At 44.0% G+C, this 27,451-nt stretch overlaps 1 protein-coding gene across 1 annotated transcript in view; it reads right to left on the bottom strand.

Annotated features, from left to right (window-relative positions):
- The window catches only part of CEMIP (cell migration inducing hyaluronidase 1), an 899,136-nt gene that overhangs the window by 36,350 nt on the left and 835,335 nt on the right, over nucleotides 1–27,451 (bottom strand). The window contains exons 23-25 of the mRNA XM_069223002.1: nucleotides 26,867–27,078; nucleotides 8,107–8,292; nucleotides 6,642–6,846 (exon numbers count right to left, since the gene is read on the bottom strand). Coding sequence (XP_069079103.1) covers nucleotides 6,642–6,846; nucleotides 8,107–8,292; nucleotides 26,867–27,078 — 603 coding nt within the window. The remainder of the gene's footprint in view (nucleotides 1–6,641; nucleotides 6,847–8,106; nucleotides 8,293–26,866; nucleotides 27,079–27,451) is intronic.

The following is a 27,451-nucleotide window of genomic DNA, read 5'->3' as shown; positions in this document are numbered from 1 at the left end:
GGTATTTTCCAACAAAATTGGGTGTGTTAAGGGCTACAAGCATCGCATTGTACTTAAGAAAGGAGCAATACCTGTAATGTGCAAAGTTAGAAGTATACCCTTTAGTGTAAGGGACAATGTGAGAAAGGAACTTCAGAGATTAGAATCAGAAAGTATCATTGAAAAAGTTGAGGCTGCGGAATGGATTGCACCCATTGTGGTTGCCTCTAAGGCCAATGGAGACATAAGATTGTGTGTGGACTTGCGCAATTTAAATAAGGCAGTAGTTGAAGACAGGTTTCCCTTACCCAACATAACTGAAATGATAAGTTCGTTAGGTAATGCTAGATTTTTCACTACTTTGGATCTCAGCTCGGCTTATCACCAGGTTCAGCTTTGTGAAGAATCTAAAGTGTTGACTTCCTTTATCACTCCTTTTGGTGTTTATAAATTCAACCGGATGCCGTTTGGTCTATGTTCTGCGGCTTCGGTCTTCCAAAGACTCATGAATGAGCTTCTTGGTGAGTTGCCTTTCGTGAAATTTTTTCAAGATGATGTTCTCATATTCTCCAGTACTCTTGAACAACACAGAACATCTGTGAGGAGTGTGCTCAACATTTTCCGGAACAAAGGTATAACTCTTAAAGGGGATAAGTGTAAGTTTTTTAAAAATGAAATCTCTTACCTTGGACACATGATCACTGCAGAAGGTGTAAAGCCGAAAGATGATCTAGTGAAATCTATTATCAAGCTTACTGTACCTGAAAGTAAGTCTGATGTGCAGACGTTCTTGGGAATGGTGGAATATTATTCTAGGTTCATTCCTGATCTAGCTAAAAGAACTTGTGCTATCAGAAACTTACTTAAAAGTCGATCTGTATTCATGTGGGACTCAGGATGTCAAAGGGAATTTGATGACTTGAAAGAGAGCTTGTCATCGGCGCAATCCTTAAATAGTTTCCAACCTGGCCTTCCGTGCTCTATCACTACGGATGCATCTGAGAAAGGGTTAGGTTGTGTTTTGAAACAACTTAGTGGTGATGAGAACAAAACCATTGCTTTTGCGTCAAGGAGTTTACGTGGAGCGGAGTATAAATATTCTACCATTGAAAAAGAGGCTTTGCCAATTTTTTGGGCTATAAAGAAATTCAAACAATTTCTGTGGGGAACTAAATTTGTGGTGTGCACTGATCACAAACCACTACGTGAGATTTTTGAGAAGAAGGGTTTGGATAATGTTTCAGGTCGTATTTGTAAATGGATTGTGGGCCTACAGGATTATTTTTTCGATGTAAAGTATGTGCCAGGTTGTGAGAATAAAGCTGCAGACTGTTTATCCAGACTCAGAAATAAAGGAGTGGGAGAAGATGACCCTGAAAGTTCCTGGTGGGTCGATGAGGAGGTGAAAGTATGTGCTGTAACGGATGGATGTGTTACTGAGGAAGAATGGAAACAAGGAGTGGATGATGATGTTGAACTTTCCCGTGTGAGAGATTTACTTTCTGTTGGTAAGGTTTTAGATAAAAGTGAGAGTATAGGTGATGGTTTTGGTAAGATTTGGCATGAATTGTCATTCAAAATGGAATTGTGTTAAGAGGGGAAAGGTTGATCCCGCCGTGCAATTTGCGTGAACGTATTATGGATCTTGCTCACAGTGGTCATCATGGGATCTGCAAAACTAAAGAAAGACTTAGGGGAGTGTATTGGTGGCCAGGGATGGATTTATCTATCGAGAGAAGGGTGCGTGATTGTGTGGAGTGTAATGTTGCAGATAAATCGTTGAAAGTCAGAACTCAACCCATGATACTCCAAAAAAATCCCAGTGAGGTGTGGGATTCTGTATCTATTGACATTTTGGGGCCTTTGAATTATAAATCTCATTCGAAGTATGTGGTGGTCCTCATGGATGAGTTATCTAGATGGCCGGAAGTCAGGATTGTCTCTGAGGTGTCTTCTTTGACTGTTTTAGAATTCCTCACTGAAGTATTTAGTAGAGAGGGTAATCCTAAATCTATTTTGACCGATAATGGAGTTCAATTCACATCCAAACTTATGTGTGAGTTCTTGAGGAAAAGAGGGATTTTACACAAAAAGAGTGCATTATATCATCCAGAAACCAATGGCATGGTAGAACGCTTCAACAGAACATTAAAAGAGACTATCCAGTTAGCTAATCATTTAAATTGTGATTGGGAGTATATGGATTGGGAGTATATGGTGAAGAAGAAGGTTGAGGAATATAGGTTCACCCCTCACACTAGCACTGGTCAATCTCCGTTCATCATGTTCAGGAAACGTATACCTCACACTGTGATAAATCCACCGTGGGTTAAAAATTTTACCAAGGAACATCTCAATTATGAGGGCAGGAGAGTGTCAGCAAGGAGTAAGCATTTGTCCTGTCAGGAGAAAAGAAATCTTGTGTATGATGCGAGAAAATCTGTAAAGGAGATGCATTTTGGGGTAGGGGAGTTAGTTAAAGTCAAATTACCAGGGAGAACTGGTGGAGGGCAGTCTCACTTTAGTAGAGTCTTTAAAATTATTAAAGTCTATAAAGGAGCGGTTAAATTGGATGATGGACGTGTATGGAATCTCAATAGAATTGTCAAAATAAAATAATGTGTATATATTAATAGTTATTTAGGAATTTCAATAGGAATGTCAAAATAATATTATGTATATATGTTTATAGTTATTTGTTTGAAGGGGAAAGATGGTGTGGTATTCTGTTTGTTGGGGAAACATTTATGTATGCAAATTGTAATTCAAGGTTCAGGTAATTATATCTTGCCCCTTTACGCTTTGTTTATTTATGTTATGTGAAATGGTATCTTCCTGCTCTCCCTGCTCTTAGAATGGTACTGCCTGGAATGGGGGGATTGGAGGCAGTTAAAGAAGGAGCTGAGCAGGAGCGGCTAGGGTCTTTCATTATTCAGGACTTGAACAAATAAACAAGTGTTCTACTTTTTGAATTGGTATTTTTCTTATGGATTTACTTCACTCAGGCTTTGTGTTACAATGCCCCAGGGCACTCCAGCTAGTGGAGCTGCCCGTCTCCTGGACAAGGCCTACACTTCTGGCAGAAAGTCCAGGGAGATAATGAGAAAAACAAGGAGGAGTCACCCCCTCAGCCTGGTCCATCCCTAAGGTGACCAGAGCTGAAGTGACCCCCTCCTTGGAAATCCTCCATCTTGTTTTAGAGGATTAACCCAAAGGGAGGAAGCACCAGGAGGGTGTAGCCCCCCTCAAGGACAGTAGCCATTGGCTACTGCCCTGTGACCCTAACACATCCCTAAATTCAGTATTTAGGGGCAACCCTGAAGCCAGGATTTCAGATTCCTGACGACCTACAAAGAATTAGGACTGCTGACCTGAAAACACCGCACAGAAGAAGGAAGACGACAACTGCTTTGGCCCCAGCCCTACCGGCCTGTCTCCTGATTCAAGGAACGTGCACCAGCGACGCATGCTGCGGGCCCAGCAGCCTCTGCCGACTCAGAGGACTGCCCTGCAACTACAAAGGACCAAGAAACTCCAGTTGACAGCTGCCCTGTCTAAGACAACTAGAAGAAACCATCTTTAAAGGGACTCCCACCTCACTCCAAAAGCGTGAGTACCCACCACTCTGCACCCGACGCCCCTGGCCCGTGTCCAGAGACACCAACACCACAGAGAGGACCCCCAGATGACTCCGATGATGTGTCCACCCTGAGCCAACCTCTCTACACCCCTACGACGATGCCTGCAGAGGGAATCCTGAGAACCTCCCTGACTGCGACTGCCGGGTGAAAAGAAACCTGACGCCTTGTTTGCCCACTGCAACCGGCCGCCCCTGTGCCGCTGAGGGTTTATTGTGAGTGCCTACTTGGGACCCCTAAGTGCTCTACAAAACCCCCCTGGTCTGCTCCCCGAGGACGCAGGTACTTACCTGCTAGCAGACTGTAACAGGAGCACCCCTAGTCTCCATAGGCGCCTATGTTATTTGGGCCCTACTTTGACCTCTGCACCTAACTGGCCCTGTGTTGCTGGTGCTGGGTGTTTGGGGTTGACTTGAACCCCCAAGGGTGGGCTGCCTATGCCCCAGAGACTGAACTTGTAAGTGCTTTACTTACCTGCTAAGCTAACTTGTACTTACCTCTCCCAGGAACTGTCCACTTTTAAAATAGCTTATTGCCATTTTTACCAAAACTGTGTACCTTACTGTTTTACTTAAAAGTTCCATACTTACCTATGCCAAGTACCTTCCAATTTATGTGTTTACTTGAATTCTGAATCTTGTGGTTCTAAAATAAATTAAGAAAATAATGTTTCTACATAAAAACCTATTGGCCTGAAGTTAAGTCTTTGAGTGTGTGTTTCCATTTATTGCCTATGTGTGTACAACAAATGCTTAATACTACCCTCTGATAAGCCGAACTGCTCGACCACACTACCACAAATAGAGCATTAGTATTATCTATTATTGCCACTATCAACCTCTAAGGAGAACCCCTGGACTCTGTGCACACCATCTCTCGCTTTGACAGAGTATATACAGAGCCAACTTCCTACAGCGTAGTTTTGGGTCAAAAAGTATAACTAAGCCCATAAATGTTACTAGGCAAGGGGTACTAGTTGCTAAACTGTACAACACTCCTTTAGCATGCTGAGACAGTGTGTGATGCCCTTCGTCTAAGCACCTCAAGACAGGGTCGTAACAGCTGAAATTCACTTCAATCACTGCCAACCAGCTAGGTTTCTCAGATGCAGCTGTCAAAGTAACTTAGGGCCTCCCTCTGTTTGCTGCGGGCTCCCGAGTAGAAACCAGGAATGCGAGTAATTCAGTCATTTCCACACCTGCGTCTTTTTTTTTCATCAATTTACATAAAACTTTGTAGGATTCACACAGAGAACACCAAATCGTTCCAAGGTTGTGCACAATGGAACAAGAGAAAATGTGCAGTATTACCAAGTCCTCTTTCGTTTCAAGGAGCAGGACTCAGAATGGAGCCTATATACTACACCTAATAAATACAGAACCCCACAGTGTCAATATTTTCAGACCGCAACACTGCCACGCCCTAAAGCAGGCCCCTAGCCACATCTTTTCCTCAGAATAGTGACCACAATTTTGCAACTTCAGCCCTCAGTCTAACAACTCATGAACTGTAAGTGCCACATTTCCTTCTAAATTAAATAGTCGTGGCTTTGTAAAAGCGCACTGTGTACAAAAACATCTGTCACAATCACTCAAATTCACATACATTTTTGCATGTACATTAATTTTGGATTCGTGCTTCCCTTTCCTTGAAATTCCAATACCACAATTTCTCAAGAATGCGGAACATGAGTTAATAAAAGTGCAGAATATGCAAAAGAGTAAAATAATGACATTTGGACAGCACAAATTGATCACGAAGACTAATTACTATTCTTAGATTAATTAGTTACATTGAAAGGCATAGTTTGTAAATACAAGCAACATTAAAATCAATTCTGTAAACTAATGCAAATAAAATATGTCCAATTGAATGGCATGCTTATGTAAAGTTTCAAAGAAACTGAAGTTATAAATATAAAACTGTAGATTTGAAAGAAACAATTTTGTCAGACGAAGACACTGCACACACAACGTGTAATACAACAAGTTCCTTACCAAAGCAGTTCTGCATAAACAAGGTATCAAAGAGTCGAACAAATGGTAAAACACTGCTTGCTAAAACGAAAAGGTAAGGATTCGCCCTGGAATGCCAATGACAATGATTCAACAACCAGGTTGGTGAAAATCAATGAAACCAAACAATTGATTGGGATTTTAACAAACACCAGCTTCCCAAAAATCAACCATGCCCAGTTCTGGCATGAACTATAGACACTTTTATGTTGAAAATAGAAATAAAGTGGGAGTGCATGGCAAAGAATGCTTCTCAGATCTGTCTCTGAACCCATCCCTTGAATAATCTTCCTTAGCTACATCCAAACTCATGGAGGTGGCGCAGGCGAGGAATCTAACCCTAGGGCTACGAACGAACTTACACGTACAGCCTTGGCTGGCAACATACTTCAAATATTTTCTCAAAAAACTTGCACACCAAAATTACACACTTTATGAGTGTGCCACATCTCAAAGGATAACCCGAGCACTTTGTAAGCGAAGGTTTATCATTCTCCTGAAAATGCCTCCTCGAACCTGGTATTCTTGCTGATTATATGCCAAGACCAAACTTTCCAAAGCCAAAAGCAAGCCTGGAGTGGGAAGTCACAAGACACATTCAAGCACAAAATGGTGCCGCATGATTAATTTACCATCAACAATTAATCTCTATGCAGTTCAGAGGCACCAAAACTACAACTCCAAACATCTAGAGGGCTCCCTAACCAATGTAGATAAATGCAAAGAAATCAGGCCCCTATTACTAGTCACAGCACGGAAACCATCTTTCTCCCAGTGAAAAACTTTAAGGTAAAGAAGACTGTAACAATCTCACATATTTTCTCATATGCGAGTACAACACAGAATGACATTGGAATAAACACTGGTTTAAGTTTAGGAAGCAGGCAGCTGAAGCAATCTCATTGAATGATGGATACCACAATGAAATCTCATTTAAGGCATTAATGGCTGACATCATACACAAGTCCAAACAAAAATGAAATTTTAAGGAATCGAACAAGCATTTTACCAGCTGGGCCCCATGCAACTTCTGTGGCATGGGTACATCCACAGTGGGCATCTGGGCATACTTCGGGTAGGCTCTCGATACACAGTTGCTGATTTCAGTGCTTCTTGGGATTAATGCCTTGATCTTTATTCTCTCGCAACCTTTTGTGGAGCAGAAGGCAAATTGCTCTTTCTCATTTTGTGCTTTCACTTTCAAGAACAATAACCTGATAAGAGAGAAAATGCAATGTACCGTTTAGTACCATGTGCAGATCACTAACCGCAGCACCTTCTGCACTGGCAGAGGCAGGCCTTGCACCGCTGACTCGCTGTATGTATATTTATGAGTTATCTATTAGGGGTATTCTACACCTTTATGTAAGATGGCAAAAGCCATGTTCCTACCAAAGCTATTTGTAGAAGGAGACCTTTTTATTGGCCTGCCATAACTATATGTAAAGGAGCAAAAGATCAGCGGGTGCCATGTTCAGGTTTTAAATCAGTGATCTAGAGAAAGAACCCTGCAGCGGGCGCTCAACACACCAAGCTAATTTAACCAGATAAGGACGCACTCAACATTTGCTTTGGTAGGTATATGAATGTAAGACACAGAATGTGATTTGAGCAAAAAGGATAAAGAAGGCAGCAATACATTAAAAAGATAAATGTTGGACATTTTTTAAAGGTTATTAAAGGTCTGCTGCTCTTAACAGGTCTTTCTGTGAAAATGTGTAGTATAACCCATGTAGAGTACTAGAGGGTATATTTACAAGCCCCTAGCGCCACCTTGCACTGACTAACATCATTTTGTTTAAGCCAAGGCGGCCTTAAGGAGGCCTTTCTCCCGCGCTGTATTTACCAAGTGGGTCAATGCTTGCATTGAGCATCTTTGTAAGCCCTTGCGCCACATTAGGCTTGCCCCAAGCATAGTGTATGCAAGGGGGGCATTCCGATGCAGGGAGGCTCGAAAAAATGGCACAGGGAAATTTACATTTCACTGCCCCATTTTTTCCGTCATCTTTAACCCCTGCTCCAAGCAGGCGTTAAAATGACACACCCATTTTAATCAATGGGCCTCCCTGTGCTTTGCTGCACTAGCCTGAACATGTTGGATGCTAGTGCACCAAAGTGCCACAATAGCGTCAAAAGTGTTGACACCATTGGCCTAAAGACCGCCATGGTGTGCTGTATTGTAAATACGGTGCAACCATGGTCTTGTTAGGTGGACAGGGGGGATCCAAGAAAAATTGTGCAACGGGACCAATGCACCATTTGTAAATATATCCCTATGTGCTTAGAAATGTCTCTGGGACACAGTACGGCTACAGGATATATTTACTGCTCAGCAGGAAGAATTTGAGAGTGACCCCAAGAGCAAGGAGGGTAAGACAGTGGTCCTTTTGATGTCTGAAGAATCCCTCAGATGTCAAAGTGCAGCGTGAGTCAGTGTGGGGTTGTTTTCGCTGGTTGAAAGAAGCCTTCCTCACCCAGAGTCCTCGTCCCAGTAGTAGTAACTTTTGCCAGGATAGCTGTACTGGAGCTTGTCCATCTGGAAGGTCCTGAGGAAGATGCCTGTCTTGTACGTTTGCTTTGTGAGCCGATTGTGGATGTCTGAGAGGATGGAAAATGTGGTTCCTTTTGGATAGCAGAATCCTACCTGGATCCAGTCATTCCTAAAAAAGAAAATACAAAGTTACCGCAAATTACACCAGTGAATTTCCTTAAGCCAAAAATACTTCATTGAAATATTGGCTGATTCCTTTCCTAGCAAGCACAGGGAGGAGGTTGCTACCTCAAATGAATCTTGCTGTCACACAGATCACACATTGAATGCTATGAGAGCAGCCACTAAGCTTGGTTCCTGTGGGTACAAATACATGGATCTACAAAAATAAAGGGAGTCATGAGGGTGAATTGGGTAAACCCTGGCAAATAATACATATTTAATTCAGGGCAATGTATTTTGAAGATACATAGCTGTTTTGAAGGCAATTCCCTCCTCCCCCCATTGCTGGTTTTGGGCACCAGTGTGTTAATGCAGAGGTCAATTGAGGTTTACACAGAGCCCTTAAGACCAGCTGCCTTTGTTTATTATGTACTCATTATTTCCATTGAATCAGTATTAATACATTTTTTCAATATATACAAAATCTTGAGCATGTACTGGGAGATGCAGCAATGGCTTTAAAATAGCATATTAATAGGCACATTGCACAACCGAGCTGAAATTGTTGTCACATGTACAAGTCCAGAGTCGGCGTTTTACAGCTTGTAAACTAGTGGATATTAGCACCAAGTGACATTGAAACAGGATGGGGTGGTGGCATTCTTGGTATGTGTTGGGTGGGTGTCCCGTCTTGTGGAATGGGGAACTGGAGGTCAAATAGAGGACTAGTGTGGGGATGTTGCAGGAGATACAGTTACATACAGTTTATGAGAAATACTTTACTGTGAGTCAGGTTCTAACTTTAGAGTTCTCAGAATGGGAAGTAGCAACGCTGGGGCCTTGTTATGTTGGATGAAGAATTGAGCCCCCAGAAAGGACTGGATCAAGTATAAAGTCAAAGATATGACATTGGCAGATGGGTAGGATAGATGATAACAGTTAAAGACTGGGACGCAGGAATTAATATCTGCTCCACAGATTCCTTCTGAGATGGGCACATATGATGCAATAAATGAAAAACAAAAAGTTAGATTGAATGTAAGGAATCAGGGATGGGAAGAAAGGGTGGATGAGAAAGAGAGGAGCAGATTTTGAAAAGAGATTGGCTATGTTGGTAAAACAAAGGTACGAGTACCATGGCAGGATCAAGAGATACTGTTGAAGGCAATGGCTGCGCGAACTGTAGAACACAATGTTGCACATCGAGATGGATTATTTCCTGGAGTAGGGGCAGTCAACAGACGAGAATTCACTTAAGGGGACCCTTAAAATAAGAACTGGATTCAATCTCCGGGGTCTGACATCTGCTGTGTTGAAAGACACAGCAGATGTCTAGGTGTACTCTCAGGCTCCCTGCTAATGTGCAGGGTTGTCTGAAAATAAAAGCTGGCAAGCTACACTAAGAACTACACATTGATACTATTCCTCCAACCCGAAACAGTTGATGGGGATGCTCCCTGCAGTGAGGAAACTATAAAGAGACAACAGATGAGAACAGCCATGATTGATTCATTTCAGCAGTTTGAGGCTGACAGAAAGTTGAGAGCATGGGGGTGGACTTGTCATTTTCCTTAAAGTGGGAGCATCTGCCTGGGCATCTATCCTCATAAGGGGAATGTTGGTTGGACTAAATATCACAACGTCTGAGTTAGATTGCTAATAATTATTTAGCCAGATTCATTGTTTTAAAAACACAATTTGAAGGGAAATTTCACAGGATACACGTTTTTTAAAGGGTTTTGGGTGGTGTTTTTTCTGATTATAATGCGGAAAAAATGGAAGCATAGTGAGGCCAACTTCAAGTATCTGATGAGTGTGTCATTTAAACCAAATGGAGGGGTAAAAAATGTGCTAACGCAAGTGGGAGGACTGAGGGGCTGATTCACAAAGGGCCTCCACAATCGTGGCGGGGGCCCAGCAAATGTCACGTGGGTACTCCACAATGCCTAATTGCGACTTGCAAACCTATTTTGCGATTTGGTAATTAGATTACCGAATCTCAAAATAGGGTCTGTACATAACAAAATGCTTTTTTCTTGTCGCAAATAACCCTGATTCTGAGAATTGGGCGGTTTGCGACAAGAAAAAGGGGTATGTACAGACTCTATTTTGCGATTCGGTATTCTAATTACCGAATCGCAAAATATATTTGTGAGTCGCAATTAGGCAGGGGCGTTCCTTTCCTAATTGCGAGTTGCAGTGCGATGTAGGATTGTTTTGTGACTGTGAATGCGGTCATAAAACAATCACAGTTAGCACCACGGGACCCCTTCCGCTCTGTGAATGTTAGCGAAAATATTTTTTCAAAGCAGGCAGTGGTCCCATGGACCACTGCTTGCTCTGAAAAAATGAAAAGAAACTTTTCATTTTTGTTTTTGAAATGCATCCCATTTTCCTTTAAGGAAAACGGGCTGCATTTAAAAAAAATATAAACTGCTTTATTGAAAAGCAGTCACAGACATGGTGGTCTGCTGTCCCCAGCAGTCCACCATCACTGTGAGGCCGGCCATTCCCAATGGGGTCGCAAATTGCGACCTACCTCATGAATATTTATGAGGTAGGTCATTTGCGACCCCATTGGGAATCGCAAACAGTGTCATTGACACTGTTGTACATCAGGTTTTGCGACTCGCAAATCGCTTTGACTAGCAATTTGCGAAGCACAACCTGATTTTTGTACATGTGGCCCTAACTACAGTGCGGGGGTCCCGCCAAAAGTGAGGGTCCCCCTGCCTGACTACAGAGCCTCTGCCAGGAGTACAGAGACTCTGTAAATCGGCCCCTGAGATATTAGGTTCTGCCATGGGTAGTACATATCTCAATTTTAAATATGTCTATCAGAATGTAGCTAAAGGAGTGGCCTAAAAAGATTCCACCAAATTAATAATAATGTTGGTACAGAGATTAGTGGCATCAATAATAAGGCCAAGATCACATACCTGTTGCAGGCACCTACTGCAGACAGCTTCAGTTAATCTGTGAACAACTGTACCTGCACATATGGGACACATCTTGCATCTAATAAAACATGTTTCTTAGATGCTGCCATCTGACCCTCTACAGCACAGATATAATTGCCATCTGCTGCCAGAGATAGATGTTGTCTTTCGAATAAGAGATGTACAAGGGCGAAGAACCCTGTATAGGAAAATATCTTGATGTGAGTGAACTCATGACTGAGCACCCGTGATTTACCTATTCGCAAAGCTGACTGAGGGGCACTGAAAAACTCACACAGAAGACGGATAAATAAGCAAAGCCTCCTGTGGAAACAGCTGAAGAATTAATAGTATGTATGTTGGAAAGCTAAGAAGAAAGCCTGCAATGTATCCTTCTGTTTTCATCAAGGATTCCAATGCTCTCACCTGCTTTCTAGGAGCAAACACTATTTATTTACACTTTTCAGTAGCATATTTAGTCTGAAAGGGTGTTAGTACACTTTAGAAATGTAGACAGAACTGCCATTGTTTTCACACTGATTATAATGAGTAGGTGGTCGAGTGGGGAGAGGGCATGTTATAAAGTAGATAAGGGACTAGTGTGTTTCATAGTTCCTAATTTAATCATATAGAAATTTAAAGCGCAGGTTCAAGGAGTTGGTCAATAACAACAGTTACTGACTGATGCATCAGGCTGCATCACTTTTCAATCAATCAAACATTTATAGAGCCCAGCAAATCATCTGTGAGAGTCTCCAGGCGCTGGAGCTGTATACTGGTGCGTGGAGGTATGATCATTCGAACATCCAGGTCTTTACTTCTCGTCTGAATTGCTGGAATGATATGCAGTCCTGAGGTGCAGGGGGAGATTGTTCCAAGCCTTGGCTGCCAGGTGCGAGAAGGAGCACCCCTCTGCTGTTGGCTCAACGGATACAAGGGGCATCTGCGAGTGAGAGGGAAGCTGATCGGAGGTGTCTAGTCAGTTGGTGGAATGTCAGGCATTTGTTGATGTATGCTGGTTGTTCACTGTGTAGGGCATTGTAGGCATGGGTCAACATCTTGAACTGGCATCTCTTCTGAATTGGGAGCCAATATAGTTTCTTGAGATGGGGTGTGATGTAGGTCCTTCTGGGGAGGTCGAGTATGAGTCTTGATGCTGCGTTCTGTATTGTCTAGAGTCTCTTCAGGATGCGTGCTGTGATTCCTACATAGAGCGTGATTGCGTAGTCCAGTCTGCTAGTAATGAGGGCCTGGGTGACGGTCCTGGGAGCCACCTGAAGACCTTGCGGAGCATGCAAAGGGTGTGGAAGAAGGCAAATGAGACCACTCTGACTTGTTTCTTAATAGATAGCTTGCTATCCAGGATGATGCAGAAATTACAGGTGTGGTCTGTTGGGGTGGGAGGTGTAACAAGCTCTGCAGGCCACCGTGTGTCAGTCCATGGTAAAGTATTGTTCCCAAAGATGAGGACTTCCATTTTTTCAGTGTTGAGTTTGAGACGGTTGTCTTTCATCCAGTCCGCTACATTCATCATGCATCTGTGGAAGTTAGCTTTTGTGGTGGAGGGATCTTCCGACAGTGAGAGGATGAGTTGTGTGGCGTCAGCGTAGGAGATGATGTTGAGCCCATGTGATCTGATGGTGACAGCTGGGGGGTCTTGTAGGTGTTGAAGAGGGTTGGGCTGAGGGACGATCTTGGGGAGCTCCATAGATGATCTTCTTGGGGTCTGAAGTGAACGGTGGGAGACAGATCCTTTGGGTTCTCCCATTGAGGTACGAGGCGATCCATTTGAGGACATTTCCTTGAATCCCAATGTGGTGGAGTCTGTTGATCAGGAGGTGGTGGGAGACAATGTCAAACACGGTGGACAGGTCCAGGAGGATGAGGGCTGCTGTGTGCCCACAATCCAGGAGGGCTCTGATGTCATCTGTGGCTGCAATCAGGGCTGTCTTGGTGTTGTGGTTAGCTCAAAATCCCTATGGGGGGTCCAGGAGGTTGTGATCTTCTAGGTTTTGGGTGAGTTTCTGGTTCTTCACTTTCTCAAGGAGTTTTGCTGGATAGGGGAGCAGAGAGATGGGCTGGTAGTTCTTCAATTCGGCTGGGTCAGCGGATGTTTTCTTTCAGGAGGGGCCTCACTTCAGCGTATTTCCCAGCCTCCAGGAAGGAGGCAGCAGTGATGGAGGTTTTTAGGACCTCCCTGAGCTCGTCACTGATTGCCTTGCTTCCGAGGTTGAAGACGTGGTGGGTACAAGGGGCCGTGGGTGCTCCAGAGTGTACTGAGTTGCTGGGAATAGTGTCTTGTGTGGTGAGGAGTTCCCAGTGGGTGAGAAGGTGTTCGGGGTTTGTGTTTTTGCATGTGAGCTGGTAGATTCTGTCTGCGGTGGAGGGTTGGTATTCAAAGTTTTCGTAGATAGCCAAGATCTTGTCATGGAAGAAGTCCGCAAGGTTGTTGCACAGTTCCTGGGAGAGAGTGATATCGTTCACGGTAGCTGCAGGATTGGTGATGTCCTTTACGATAGTGAAGAGTTCTTTGCTGTGGTTTGTACTGGCTTTGATGTTGTCTGCTAGTGCGTTCTTCTTGGTTTCTTTCAGGGGATGAGGTAACAGAGAACTTTGAGAAGTGGTAGGTGGAAATTTTTCAAGTTCTTTGAAGCATTACTGCCCATTAAAATAGTCTGACAAATCAGTATTTTAAGTCATAATAATCTCACAAGCCTGGTTTATACATGGTGAACTGCCTGGTTGTTTTCTGAAGTACCAATTAAAATAGAGAATGGACGACATGCTAAGACAATTTCAAGCCATGACCGAATTGAAACACAATCAGCTTTCCCTTTCTTTGACTGAGGCAGTCAAAGCAGCAGAAATACTTAATAGAGGTCAATCTGAAAGGTATAAGGGAAAAAGCTTTTTCCAAAGCAATGTGCCCATGTCTTATTTCCTAGACCAGGTGTTTCCAATGAGTAGCTTGTGAGCTACCAGTAGCTCTTCAGGTACCTGTGACAAGTTCTACAGTGTGCAGCCAGCCTACTAATATATACGTTTTTACTTGGTTAAATAATATATGTATACAAACATTAAAAAGTATTTATTATCCCTGTATCCAGCCCACACACCATCACAGTCACAGTTATTATTATGTGTAGTTTCAGAGCTCACATGCTGATGTCTGATAAAAAATGGATGAATTTTCAAAATGCATGTAAAGCTATTATTTATTTTGGACAGCTGTATTACTCATATTATTTCCTTGGTACCAGGGATATTGCAGCAACGGCTCCTATGTATTATCCGTGTACAGTCATTGCAAATTGTCAAAGCCTTCTTTACATTACTGCTCGAAACATGCCTAATGGTCTGATGTGATCACTGCTGATAATCTTGGTTGGGGTGGTCACCATTAGCAGTAGCACACATGATTTTCATTAGACATAAGTAGGTCTTATTACATAAAAGCTTGGAGACCACTGTAAGACCTACGATGTACACAGCACTTAGCCCCCTATTTATACTTTTTGCATCAAAAAGTGGCGCAAATGCGGCGCTAAAAAAGTATAAATATGGGCCTCAGTGTATTTGCTCTGAAGAAAAATGAATTACTTAGGAAAAAATGAAATGACCTAGATCAGATGTACAAAGACCAGTCATCATGTTATTAGTTATTCGTTCTAGAACCCTGGACTCAGCAAATCCTTCCCATTGTAAGAGATAGCACTGCTTGTGAAACCAGATGTCTGCATTCGAGTTTCAGACTTTGAATGCTGGAGAATGCGGAAGACTGTCATACAAGTTTCCTATACAAAGAAATCTTAAATCCTTAACCTGATTTTGAATCCACAGGGCGGAGTTGCTGAGTACAAATAAGACTTAGTAGTAGAGCCAAACATGGTGACCATCAACATAAACATAACATTTAGATAACAGAATGCATGTTTTAGGACAAGCCACTCCTTCATAACTTAGAGACTGTCTGCCATCTGAACTATCCAAAGTAAATTATGTCATCCTGCCCCTGGCATAAGAATTGTCCGCATCACTCAGTCACAGAATACAAAATATACAGAAAATATAATGCAGCAAGATTCAAAGACGGCTGCCATGGAAACACTAACCGATGCCCCTTTTACTGCCATCCTGTAGTATGGCCTCGACCAAAATGGCTGCTGCACATGCTGCAAGTCACATCACCGATATTCATATCGGTCAGACATGGCACTAAACAGACCAGAGCAGAAAGAGGTAAAAGGCTTGCCTGTCCTGCATCCAGGCCCCTCTGCTGTTCCTTTCCACCACTAACCTGCGAGTGAAGCAGATGAGAACAAGCAAAGGAACTTGTGTCATTCAGTGCAGTCTGAGAGAATCCCAGTGCGCATTATTAAGTGTACTTCTGTGTCTTGATGAGACTGACCCATTGAAGGATAATGCATTCATTTTCAATGTGTACAATTAGTTTTATCATGAAAATTCCTTGAGCGCTGTAAGAAATGAAGGGGCATATTTAAGTAAAGAATGCAAAGAAATGTTGTAGATTTCTTTGAAACATTTTTTCGGTCCCCCTAACGAGGGGAACGCCCCCCTTTGCAAATATTATGCCTGGCACAGGCATAATGTAGCGCAAAGGATTACAAAGTGGCGCAATGCATGAACTGCACCACTTTGTAAATATGTCCTGGGGATTTTGGCCTCATTGGGCCACATTAGCGTAAAAAAAATGACGCTAATGTGGTTCAACGAAGCGCTAGGGGCTCTTAAATATGCCCCTGAGTTTTTGATTGAGGGGGTGAATACCCTTCTCATGCAACACAGTAGTTTTTGTCAGGGTGAACCTCAAAAGTCATAAAATTAACCCGTGCACAACCCTCTGGTAGTTTTAGTAAGTATTTATGCAGCATGCAAACAGTAATAAAATGAAAACCCAATACGAGCTATGCCACACTGACCTAAACAAAAGTAAATAAAATGTGACCAAAATGCCAAAATCACTCAGAAGAACCAGAGATTAGCATTTGTAAGTACAAATAATGACAAGAAGCAGAAAGCACTAACTGTGGGTATCTGATAGCACTAGACCACGAAAAGTCACAAGTTCAGGCTGACTGCGATGGTGTGTGGGGTGGATACAGGGATTAAGGTAAACTGACCTTCTCAAAGTCTGGTGCGCACAGTTCAAAGCTTAAGGATTTCACAGGAGGAGCTCAACTGATGCCAACCAAGGACCCAGGACCTGGGAAGGCACCTCTTGGGGACCAGCAACTTACTTCAGCAGAAGTCAGCTCAGAGAGGTCCGTTTGCTGGTGCAGTCAGGTATAATTACAGTTCCAGGCAAAGTCAGGAGCAGCAGATCAGCTGGGCAGTTGCAGGGAGGCCTCTGGAGCTTGTTGTGTCTCTGTAGCTCAGAACGGAAGGTCAGCCAATTGTCCCTTGGAGCCAATCAGGTGAGCCTTGCATGAAGGGAGCAGCTCCAGTCTTCCTTCTCAGAGAGCAGAGGAGGCCTCAAGCTGAAGGGCAGCCATCTGAAGAAGAAAGATGGCCTCAAGCAGCAGGGCCATACTAAGGACTGTCTTGGAGAACAAGACAGTCCTTCTTTTGTAATGTCCACAGGTGCAGGAGAGTACTGATGAGTAGCTCAGGAGGTCCATACCTGGTGGAACCGTTTGAAAGGAGAGAAACATCTAGTCCACCTCCACATCTGGTTCTGTAAAGTTTCTTCCTTTCCCTTTCTCCCCCTGTCCAGATTCCAAGAGGTCTAGCGTGACAAAAGGCTGGTGTCAATTTCCTTTGTGATTGTGCTGGAGGGAACAACTCCGCCCCTCTTATCCTGGACCTCTCCCAGCTACACCCAGGTCCTACTGTTTTATGTCTGGTGCCAATGTGCATTCTTGATGGGGGAGAGATTAACGGGCCCAGGGAGCTGGAAACTTCCAGAAGGTTAGAGAAAGTTTAGGGCAGGAATATGCCAACTTTCTAAAAGTGACATTTTCAAAAATATAATCTAAAAATCCAACTTTACCAGAAGCATGGCCAAGTGGGTGAGGATGATGGATGCTTTTGTGTGAACTCCCGCTCTCTTGCAGGACTAACACACTAGTTGCAACCACAAAGATTTTGAGCATAGGAACCCCCCTTGTCAGATTTGGGCCTTGTGTGGGTCCGTGTTCCCTGCAGTTCACCATCCAAGGCAGCTAGGTGGTGGGCAGAGGCCTCCTCTTACCAGAGCACCTGCGAGCTTATTGCGGTCACTGGGCCGAGACTCTCTATTGTCCCCACCTACTGCTCTTATCCCCTCACCCCACAGACCTGGCACCTGGGAGAGTGAAGAACATGGAGGGATGCTCCAGTTGGTAGGGGGAGACCTGAACAATGTGGCAGGGTGAGAGCCAGACTGAGCTGGCTGGTAAAACCTTTCGGCCTGCCCTTAGGCGCAGCTGCAAGAGAGTACTGGTGCTTGGGACATTGAGACCATCCTCAAGCCATCCAAACCTCATGTTCCTCCCTTGAATATAAAATAGGGCTGGCTGGGATCAAAGTCTCCTTGTTACGTCAATGTCTCAGTGGTACCCAACACAGTCACTGAGACAGAGGACTGCATCTCGGACCTGGAAGATATGGTGCGTGAGCTCCCGTCAACAGTTTCCTGCCTCTCAGCAACCATTAAAAACTATGGAAAACTGTGCAGAGTGTGGGGACCTGTGCTTTGTAGGATTCCCAGAAAGGGCCAAGGGCACTGCCCAAGAGGCCTTTCTTGAAAAATGGATCGCATTGTGCATTGCCACAGGTTGATTGTTCTCCGGCTTCATTATCAAATGCACCCTCAGAGCTCTAATAAAGAACCCCTTTCCTGGGGCACTTCCACAACTACTGATAGCTGAGGGATATGATTGTGCGAGAGACCCCAAAATCTTAGGTAAGCTTCAATTTTAATCACAACATTTCATATTATTCCTGGGCTAAACCCAGAACGTAATACAGATGAGGAAATCTTACAACAACATTAAGCAGACTCTATGGTCCCACAAAAATCAAAATATGCTTTTATATTTAGCAAAGCTCAATGTGATATATGCCTCTAAATCCCTCTTCTTTGAATCTCTAAAGGCTGACTTGGAATGGGCAATGGAGCAGAGGCCGACTGTCAATAATCAAACTCTCTCCTGGGGATCAGGCAGGCCGAATACCTCAACTGACACAGACAATCAAGGAGGTCGACGTAGGTTTCAGAGGCTGAACTCTGGAACAAGGGGCTCGGGAACACACACCTCAAGGCCCAAACTGATTGACCACAGGTCTCTGCTCCAGGTAGAACGCTTTCCCCTCCTTTGAGGGGCCCAAAAGGCCCTATGTGAATGTAAACAATTGCTCCCACTGGCCCTACAACTCAGTACTGTTTTTCTGTCGGCACCTCTATATCCTATGTATAATAATCCATCTAGGGTCAAGCTGGGAGGAACTTTTTTGAACTTACAGCTAGTTTGTTGGGAGGGAAACAGATGCTTCTGGGTCGAAGGGTGGGATGGGGAGTTGCTACAGGTTGCTCATTTGTGGACAGATGTATGTAGTTTTGTGTTTGTGATTTCCTAATAGCGAATGTTTACGATTCACTATTAGGAAATCGCAAACAGCTATGTACAATAGTGTGTTTTACACTGTTTGTGATTCCCAAAGGGTTGCAAATGAACCTACCTCATCGGTATTCATGAGATTGTCACAATTTGCAATCAAGTGGAAATGGCCAAAAATCACAGCGATGGTGGCCTGCTGGGGTCAGCAGACCACCATGTCTGGGACTGCTTTTTAAATAAAGCATTTTTTTTAATGCAGCCCGTTTTCATTGGGATGCATTTCAAAAACAAAAATGAAAAGTTTTCTTTTCACTTTTTAAGAGTAGGCAGTGGTCCGTGGGACCACTGCTTGCGCGTAAAAAAAATTTGCACCCACATTCACAATGCGGAAGAGGTCCCTTGGAGACCCTTTCCTGTTTGTGAATGGGTTACCACCTCCTTCAAGGAGTCGGCATAATGTGAATGTTTTGCAACCTCATTTCGGTCGCAAAAAACATTCACACATGCCACTGAGTCGCCATTAGGAAGGGACACATGCCCCTTCCTAATACCCAATCTCTAACCCATTTTGCGATTCAATAATTGGTTACTGAATTGCAAAATAGGGTTTGGTACATGAGAAAATGATTTTTAGTGGTGGCAAATGGCCTGATTCTGCAAACTGGATGGTTTACGACCGCTAAAAACATTGGTACATCTGGCCCTTGGCACCAAGTTGCCATCTTGTTTGGTCAATGTTTTCAATGATCAGACACAATGTGCCATTTTCACTATAATGACACCACACGATCAGACTTCAGTCACCTCACACTGACCACCGTCCCCGACTGCACAAGTATGCATGTATTCACAATAGACACACCCCACCAGGTCTGAGTTTTTAACTATATCCTGGAACAAAAGAGGGAGGTGATGCTCTGATTTGCAAAGCACCATGCACTCGCCGTTCTCATGCTCCTAGAAATCCATCCTTTGGTCAGCAACTCTAGGTTTGGATATGACCATAGAAAGTTCCTAGCAGGAGACATTAGAGGCTCCAGATTGGTAGTGATGTACTTGGCCCTTTCTGCAGGATCATCTCGAAACCTTTTGCCTTCATCATGTTTTCTGAACCCATTTTTGCTGGCTTTTAGGACTCTATGCACTTTACCACTGCTAACCTGTGCTAAAGAGCTTGTGTTCTCTTTTTTAAAGATGGTAGACTTGCCCTACCCCTAATTGGCATATTTAATTTACTTGTACGTCCCTAGAAAAGTGGCACTACATGTTCCCAGGGCCTGCAAATTGAATGGTATTAGTGGATCTGCAGTCAGTGGCGGTTGGTGACATAAAAAACACGGTGGGGCGCTACATACATAAAAACATACATATGTTAAAATAATTACATTAAAAACATACAATAAAATAAACATCTAAGAAAATGAAAGTTTTACTTACCTTATACTGCACCACGTCCTCAATGCTCTCTAGTCCCTGGCTTCAGACTCCTCTGAGTGTGAGATGGCGTCACACAGCCAACTACCTTATCCAATTCAGACGCTGCTCTCAAGCTGTTGACAATGTTAAGCAGCATGAGGGAAGCGTCGGGATACACTGGAGCTGGCTCACTCAGTGTTCGGAAGGGCACTAGAGGCCTGTGCCTGCTCTCCAACACAGCTGTCTAGGACAGCTGGGTCGAGAGGTTTGAATTACACATTTTGAGTTATCTGTAGTAAGATAGCCCGACAAAACCTACATGCGCATCTCAAACTGAAGTGGCCACTCTTCATTACTTTTCTCCTATTCCTCGCCTGCCTTTCTCTCATGGGTCCCGCTTACTACAGATGCTGACTCTGTATGAGGAGGTGTCCGACCTCAAGGTCAACTGGTCCAAATCCCTTCTAGTCCCCCTGCGGGGTAATAACTTCACTGTGAACTGACAGTCTCATCTGCCGGTCCAAAGATTTGGCCATGCAAGGGCGATGCAAAACCAAGATGAGATTTACCAAGCCATTCAAGGTCACATTTCATGAACTTACTGATCTTGGTAAATCTGTGAGTAACACAAGGCAAATCTCTCCCTTTAAAGGGTTGCATTATTTAAAATGATACTGCTACCTCGCATACTTTACACCACTATCTCTTGTTGATACCCTGGCAATGGTTCCAGGCAATGTTTACTAAAATCTGCGCTTATCTATGACTCAACCACCCATTCAGAATGACCTTTAGCAAATGTGTCCGGTCACCATATAATGGCAGGATGGGCCTGGTGGACTTTCTTTAATATTATTGGGCTGCACAACTCCTGGTGGTCAATGACTGGATAAGTTTGGGAGGGAAAGACCAGAGGTTTCGCCTGGAGAAAACACAAAGGACACACTTTTCTCCTGGGTCTGCTCTATGGGGTCCCTGTCCCACAACCCCTTTCGGATGTCACCAGGGTAGTTCTCTGGTCTTGGTGCTTGGCACTAAAATGAACTGGGTGGGACCAGAGGATTACTCTTAGGACTCCCCTAAGGCAGGGCTGTGGCTACAACACTCAGTGGCACTTAAGGGTTTTGAGAAATAGGACCTCATTGAAATCTCTTGTTGGGGGATGTCTGTATGGGCTTCCACCTTAGGTATTTTTTAGGAGCTCCAATCGGAGTTCTCTTTACATAAGTTCCAGTTTTTTTGCTATCTACAAATGCAACACATGCTCCAATCCCAACTGGCCCTCCTTACAGATACACCTGTGTTCAGCCCATTAAAAACAAGGATTCTCATGGGTCCATTGAATAAAAAAGACCTATAAGACGCTGGTCATCCACTTCCCGACCTCCCTCACCACCCTAAAGACAAAATGGGAGACATGGTAGGGTCCCCTTTATGATGCGGACTGGAGAGACGTGCACATTTCCCTAGAACAATGATCCTTTCATCCAGACTCAGACTCATGCAACTCAATTACTTCCTTATGACCTATGTCATATCAGATTATGGTGGGCCAATAAATTAACTACGCTAGCCTTCAACTGATGTCCCGAAGAGAAGGACCACTTCTTTCATGTGTTTTGGGAATGTCCCATCATTAAACAGTTTTGGCAGAAAATATTTGCTTTACTTACCTTAGTGACTGGTGAACCTGTGGACCCCTTCCCAAGAATTGCCTTGCTGAGCATTGTGAAGGTCTTTGGCAGCTTGTGAGGTAACCACATCCTAACAGGTATTGGTACTGTGCTCGCTAAGAGGGAACTCATCAAGCATTGGAGCTCTACAACTCTTCCACCTTGTGTGAGATAGCGAATGGCGATGGACTGGTGAGCCAATCTCGAATACACTGTATTTACTGTATACACTGCTGTTCACAAAAACACAAGAAGGTGTGGGGGAATTGGCGTGCACACTATGATTTGAACTGAGATAACACAGTTGCATTTCCTCATATAATGTGTATCACACTTATGGGCAGTAACCACAGTTGTGTGGTTAAAGCAATGGAATAAAAACAAATCAGACTTCACCATTAAAGAGTATTTTAAATTACAATTCATTTGAGTCCAAACATTACATTTTTGCCTATTCCCAATCAAAAGTTAGCACTTACTAAATGAAGTAAGATAATCCAATGGTAACCAATGGAAGAGCTAGGACTAACTAGTGAAAAATGTATTTGGGAGTTTTTCGCTATCAGGACATTTAAAACTTTCTTAAACCACATGTCCTATCCCTAAACCACAATGCACCCTTTTCTTATGGGCTGTTTAGGGCCTACCATAGTGGTGACATATGTACTAAAAAGTGAAGTTTATGCCTGGAAAAAGGTTTATTTTGACAGATCGAACTAGCATACAAAATTGCACACAAGCTGCAATACCAGGCCTGAGACATGAGTTATTTTAAAGGGCTACTTAAGTGGATGGCACAATATGTGCTGCAGTCCCACCAGTAGCATTTAATATATATGCCCTACATACATGTAATGTAGGAAAAAGGATCTTTCTAACGTAGTTACTCCCAGTTTATAGCTGGTGTCAGTGTGTTTTGACTGTAGTACACTGGGATCCTGCTAACCAGGACCCCAATGTCAGTATTCTCTCCCCTGAATTTAGTTGGTAAGCAACTTTTACACACCACAATTGGCATTCTGGTGTACCCCTGTAAGTCCTTAGTATACGGTACTTAGGTAACTAGGGTATTGGCATACCAAGCAACCCTAATAGGCTGCAGCAGGTCTTATGTCACCCACTGAAGCCCATGCAAACTGTGGCTACAGGCCTGCCACTGCAGCCTGTGTAAAATGGCGCATGCACCTTTCTCCCCAGACATAAGGTTCCCCTTATATCATGGTCACCACTCTTATCCTATAAGTCACTCCTAAGGTAGGCCCTTCAGCCCAAGGGCAGGGTGCGGGGTTATAATTGTGAGGGTGCTCTGCATGAGCAGAGGCACCCCTGCAAACCACAGACCCCATTTTCTGGGCTTTGCAAGTGTGGGGAAGCCATCTTCTGGTATGTTTGAGATGTCCAACTACATAATGGCTTCACCGTACCTAGCCATGTTTTGGTATAAAACATGTGGAAATCATGCAACTACACCAATTCCAGTGTTAGCTGATTGATACCATGTAATGTGGGGGCTCCTTAGAGGATCCCTCAATATCTGCTTGCGCAGCCTTGCAGGTTCTACATGCAAGCCAGTGCGACTACCGACCCCAGACACTGTTCTGCCATCCTGCTGCTGAGCTTAACTCGGACAGGGAAAGGCAACAAAGAATTTCTTGTAGAGTAGAGGTTACCACCTCTTCTTTACAAATATGTGTCTCTGGGCTAGGGTGGGGGTGCTTGTGAGTGCCACCAAACATTTGGTGCCCATTTTGCAAAAAACAGTTTGCTCCAGTGCAGGAACCCCCTGCTCCTTCTCTGGCATAAAACCACATAAAGGACGGGGGAGTGACCACCCCGTTCAGCTCCTCCACTAGGGAGGTGCCCAGAGCTCTGCCAGGTGGTCACTTGATTCTGCCATCTTAGAATTAAGATGAGCAGAGTCCCTGTGGGAGCATCTGACTGGTTCATCCACCAGGTTATCATCTCTGACCTCACCCCTGCGATAGGTGGGTCACTGCAGAAGTTGTCCAACCCCCTTCCTGGGTAACTTATCCCCGGAGGGTGGGACCCTAGATTCATCTACAAGAGCAAAATCCATCTGCAAGTCTCTTCTGCAAGACACTTCTGCAACCAGGACACTGGAACCGCTCCTGGATTTCACTGGGAACCAAGACAAGAATGCATCTGCTAGGAGGGCTCCTACTGCAACTTTGTCCCCATGCATTGCAAGGACTCTGCAACCTCCGTGCCCATACATCCTCCAGAGTCACAAGAACTTTTCCTGCACCTAGAACAGCAAGAAGGAATCTCCCTTGGAGTGAAGGAGTCACTCCATTTTATCTGCAAGCCCCACAAAAAAGATGACCAGTTTGTGGATTCTGCTGTCCCACGGACTCTCCCAAGGTTCTACAACACATGTGGTAGTTCTGTGGCTCTCCAGAGGTCTGACCTGTGCTCTTTCAAACTGAAAAGTCTGTTGTCCCTCGTTGGAGCTGCTTGGCCAGAATCCCTATACAGCTTGTCTGTTGGCCATTACCAAGGCATGCTGGCTCTTCAGTCTGAAGGCCTCCTAGCTCCATGAAGCCCCAGCCTCCAGCATCACTCCACTCTAAGAACGACGTCCTCCCTGCAACCTCTTCTACATGGGCATCCATCTTTGTTGTGCTGCTGAGGTCTCTCTGCGATTCTCTGTCCCTGCTGCCAGTGGGTCCTCTTGGGGTCTCAAATGATCCCTGCTGGCTCTCCTGCTTGCTTAGGAATGTCCCTGACTTACCTACAAAGGTTGAGTCTCTTGGACCTTGCTGTTCCCCAAATCCTGCAACATTTTGTGCAATGCTTTCTTACATTTTGCAAGATTGTGGTACTGCTGGTCACTGACCCCTCTGCAATACGACGACCGGCATGGGACAGCTCATGGACAACTCCTGAGATCTTCCTGCATTGCCTGGACACCACAGCTACACTTCCTGACAACTGTCCCTCAGGAAAGCATCTCCAAGAAGGGTGGACATTGCCCTCCTGCACCTCCTGGGCATCTCCAGGTGGTCTGGACTCTGTCCCCTCGTTCCTTAGGTTCTCTTTATTCGAAATCTATGTCTGGGTTCCACCGAACTGGTCCACGGATCGCGACAGCAGCTCGGCAGCCGAGGTCCCTATTGACTTCAACTGAAGGTTTTGACACAAGTCCACCCCTATGAACCTGGGCTCCATGGTATAGGCACTCCACTTCTCTGGGTATCCATGGGTGGGAGCACTCTTGAACCTCCTTTGTCCCAATGTGTTTCCTCAGGGTCCTCTGGGAAAGGTCCTAGAATATGAAAATTCCAAATATGACTTACCAATGTTTTCCTATTGACACTGACCCGGGATTACAACTCTGCACACGGGCACCTGGGGAATCCTAGATGCTTACCTTTGGGGTTTTACTGCTTCCCCAGTCCTAAGGGTCCCTGGGTAGGTTATCTTGGTTGGTAGTGACTTTCACATTCCATTTGTTTTGTATATGGTTTGGCCCCCCAATAGATGCCCATGTTATTTTAGGCCTTTACTTGCCTGTTTCTAAGCATATTTTTGTCTGTATATCTCCGGTTAGGTGATATACCAAAGTTAGTTTAGTGCCTGTGTTATAATAATACATTATTTTGTTAACACTAGTGTGGTCCTTTCTTATGTGTACATCACTGACTAATCAATGTGGTATTTTCAATTACTTTACACCCTCCGGGATAAGCCTTAGCTGCTCTCCACAGCTAACCTTTGAGAGCTCTGGTTACCTGGAACCACTTACAGTATCACTAAGGGTTGCCTGGACTCAGTGCAGGGTGCCTCACTGGCGTATGTATTAAAAAGTAGAATTTACCCCTGAAAAAAGGTTTATTTTTCCAGATTGAGCTGGCATTCAAAACTGCACAAAAGCTGCAATGCCAGGCCTGAGATATTAGTTATTTTAAATGGGTACTTAAGTGGGTGGCACAATAAGTGCTGCAGGCCCACCAGTAGCATTAAATTTACAGGCCCGGAGTACATTTAGCATCATTTTACTATGGACGCTATGTAAATTAACTGTGTGCTATTTGGATGTAAGCTAATTGTACCATGTTTGAAAGAGAAAGCACAATCATTTTAGCACTGGATAGCAGTGTAAAGTCAACAGAGTCCTAATGTCAACATAAACAATTTTTTAGCAAACCCCAGAGGGAGAAGGCAAAGGCAAAACAAAAAGATTAGGGAAAGACCACACCAAGGCTGTCAGGTCTAACATGTGTGTAGGGGCATCTTCTGATATGAAGGAAACAGGAGCATAATCCAGGCTTCTAGTTTGCTAGAGCAGGCTTGTGATGCAGTGAGAAGTAGGGGTTATTGGGTGTCCAGTGAAGTAGAGTTTTAGAAATTAGGAAGTTTGCTGAAAAAGAATACAGAAGACAATGAAGCAGCAGAGGCTGGTTAATAAACTTAATGTCACTGACAATGCTTGTGTTTAGGGATGTTAATAAAGAGGAGCTAAATAGGAGGATGTTTGTACACTAGAGACACAAGAAACAGGTGAAAAGGGTATTGAGGTGTGGGACAAATTCACATGCATGGCAAAGCGATACATGCATCTCATGGAGGGTACTATATGCTCCTTCCAAAAGAGCCTTAGTCAGGAAGACAAGTGTTTGATGGAGGCATTTGTTCAAATCAGCAACTCTTTGTGGCTTCTACAAAACATACGCACACATTTGGAATGGTCCTAGCTAACACGGAAGCTAGAGTAAAAATTGCAGTCAGTTCTGTGAGGGAAGCTGTAATCTGAACTAGCTGAAGACCCACCTACTTAACTAACGTTTAAACAGACGTTTTGCCTGTATACCGTCATGCAAACCTTTCAGTTTTTTTCCCAACAACTGTGGTTAGATGTCAGCAGTAGTAATAGCAGCAATAGCAGTAGTAGTAGTAGTATTAGAGGCAGCTGAAATATCACACCCAAGTGCCCCACTAGCAGCTGTTTGGGATGCGGTGTTGGTGTTACCCACATGTTGAAATTAATAAGCCAGATGGTCAGTTCCTCTGGGGCTGTCCTGTCCCAGTGGATGGTGTAGCCTTTCCCCAGTGCCACCACTGGCTGATACTGCTGGTAATGATTGCTTTTGCTCAGGGCTCCATCGAGGTGCAGTGGGTGAGTAGGGTACTCATCCTTAATCATCGCCAAAGTCACGTTGGCTGGTTTGCGAGCTTGGATGTAGATCTGAAAACAAAAAGAAGCTTATGACTTAGTAGACGCACCTTAATATACAGAAGATCAGAGAGGACTGGGCATTACTCAACACTGATGCTCAAAAGATCTCGCAAATAAGGGCAAAGGTCTCTTCTGGTGCAGTGATCTGCGCTGACACTATATCCTGGCTTAGAAAAGAGTTGAACTCTCTATGTACAGACCTGCAATGCCGCTTACACCTTTTTTGTCATATGACACTAATGACAAATAAACATTCACACACACTGAAACCAATTCACAAACGTTAGTCAATTAACGTTCTAACTATGCAAAGTATAAATTACACTCACGACTGCGTTTAGTTTCACTGCCAAAGCAAGTACATTTTAGGGTGGTTTGAGCA

Source organism: Pleurodeles waltl, chromosome 3_1, assembly GCF_031143425.1.
Source record: "Pleurodeles waltl isolate 20211129_DDA chromosome 3_1, aPleWal1.hap1.20221129, whole genome shotgun sequence".
NCBI classification, from domain to species: domain Eukaryota; kingdom Metazoa; phylum Chordata; class Amphibia; order Caudata; family Salamandridae; genus Pleurodeles; species Pleurodeles waltl.
This window is presented reverse-complemented; position numbering and strand designations above follow the sequence as displayed.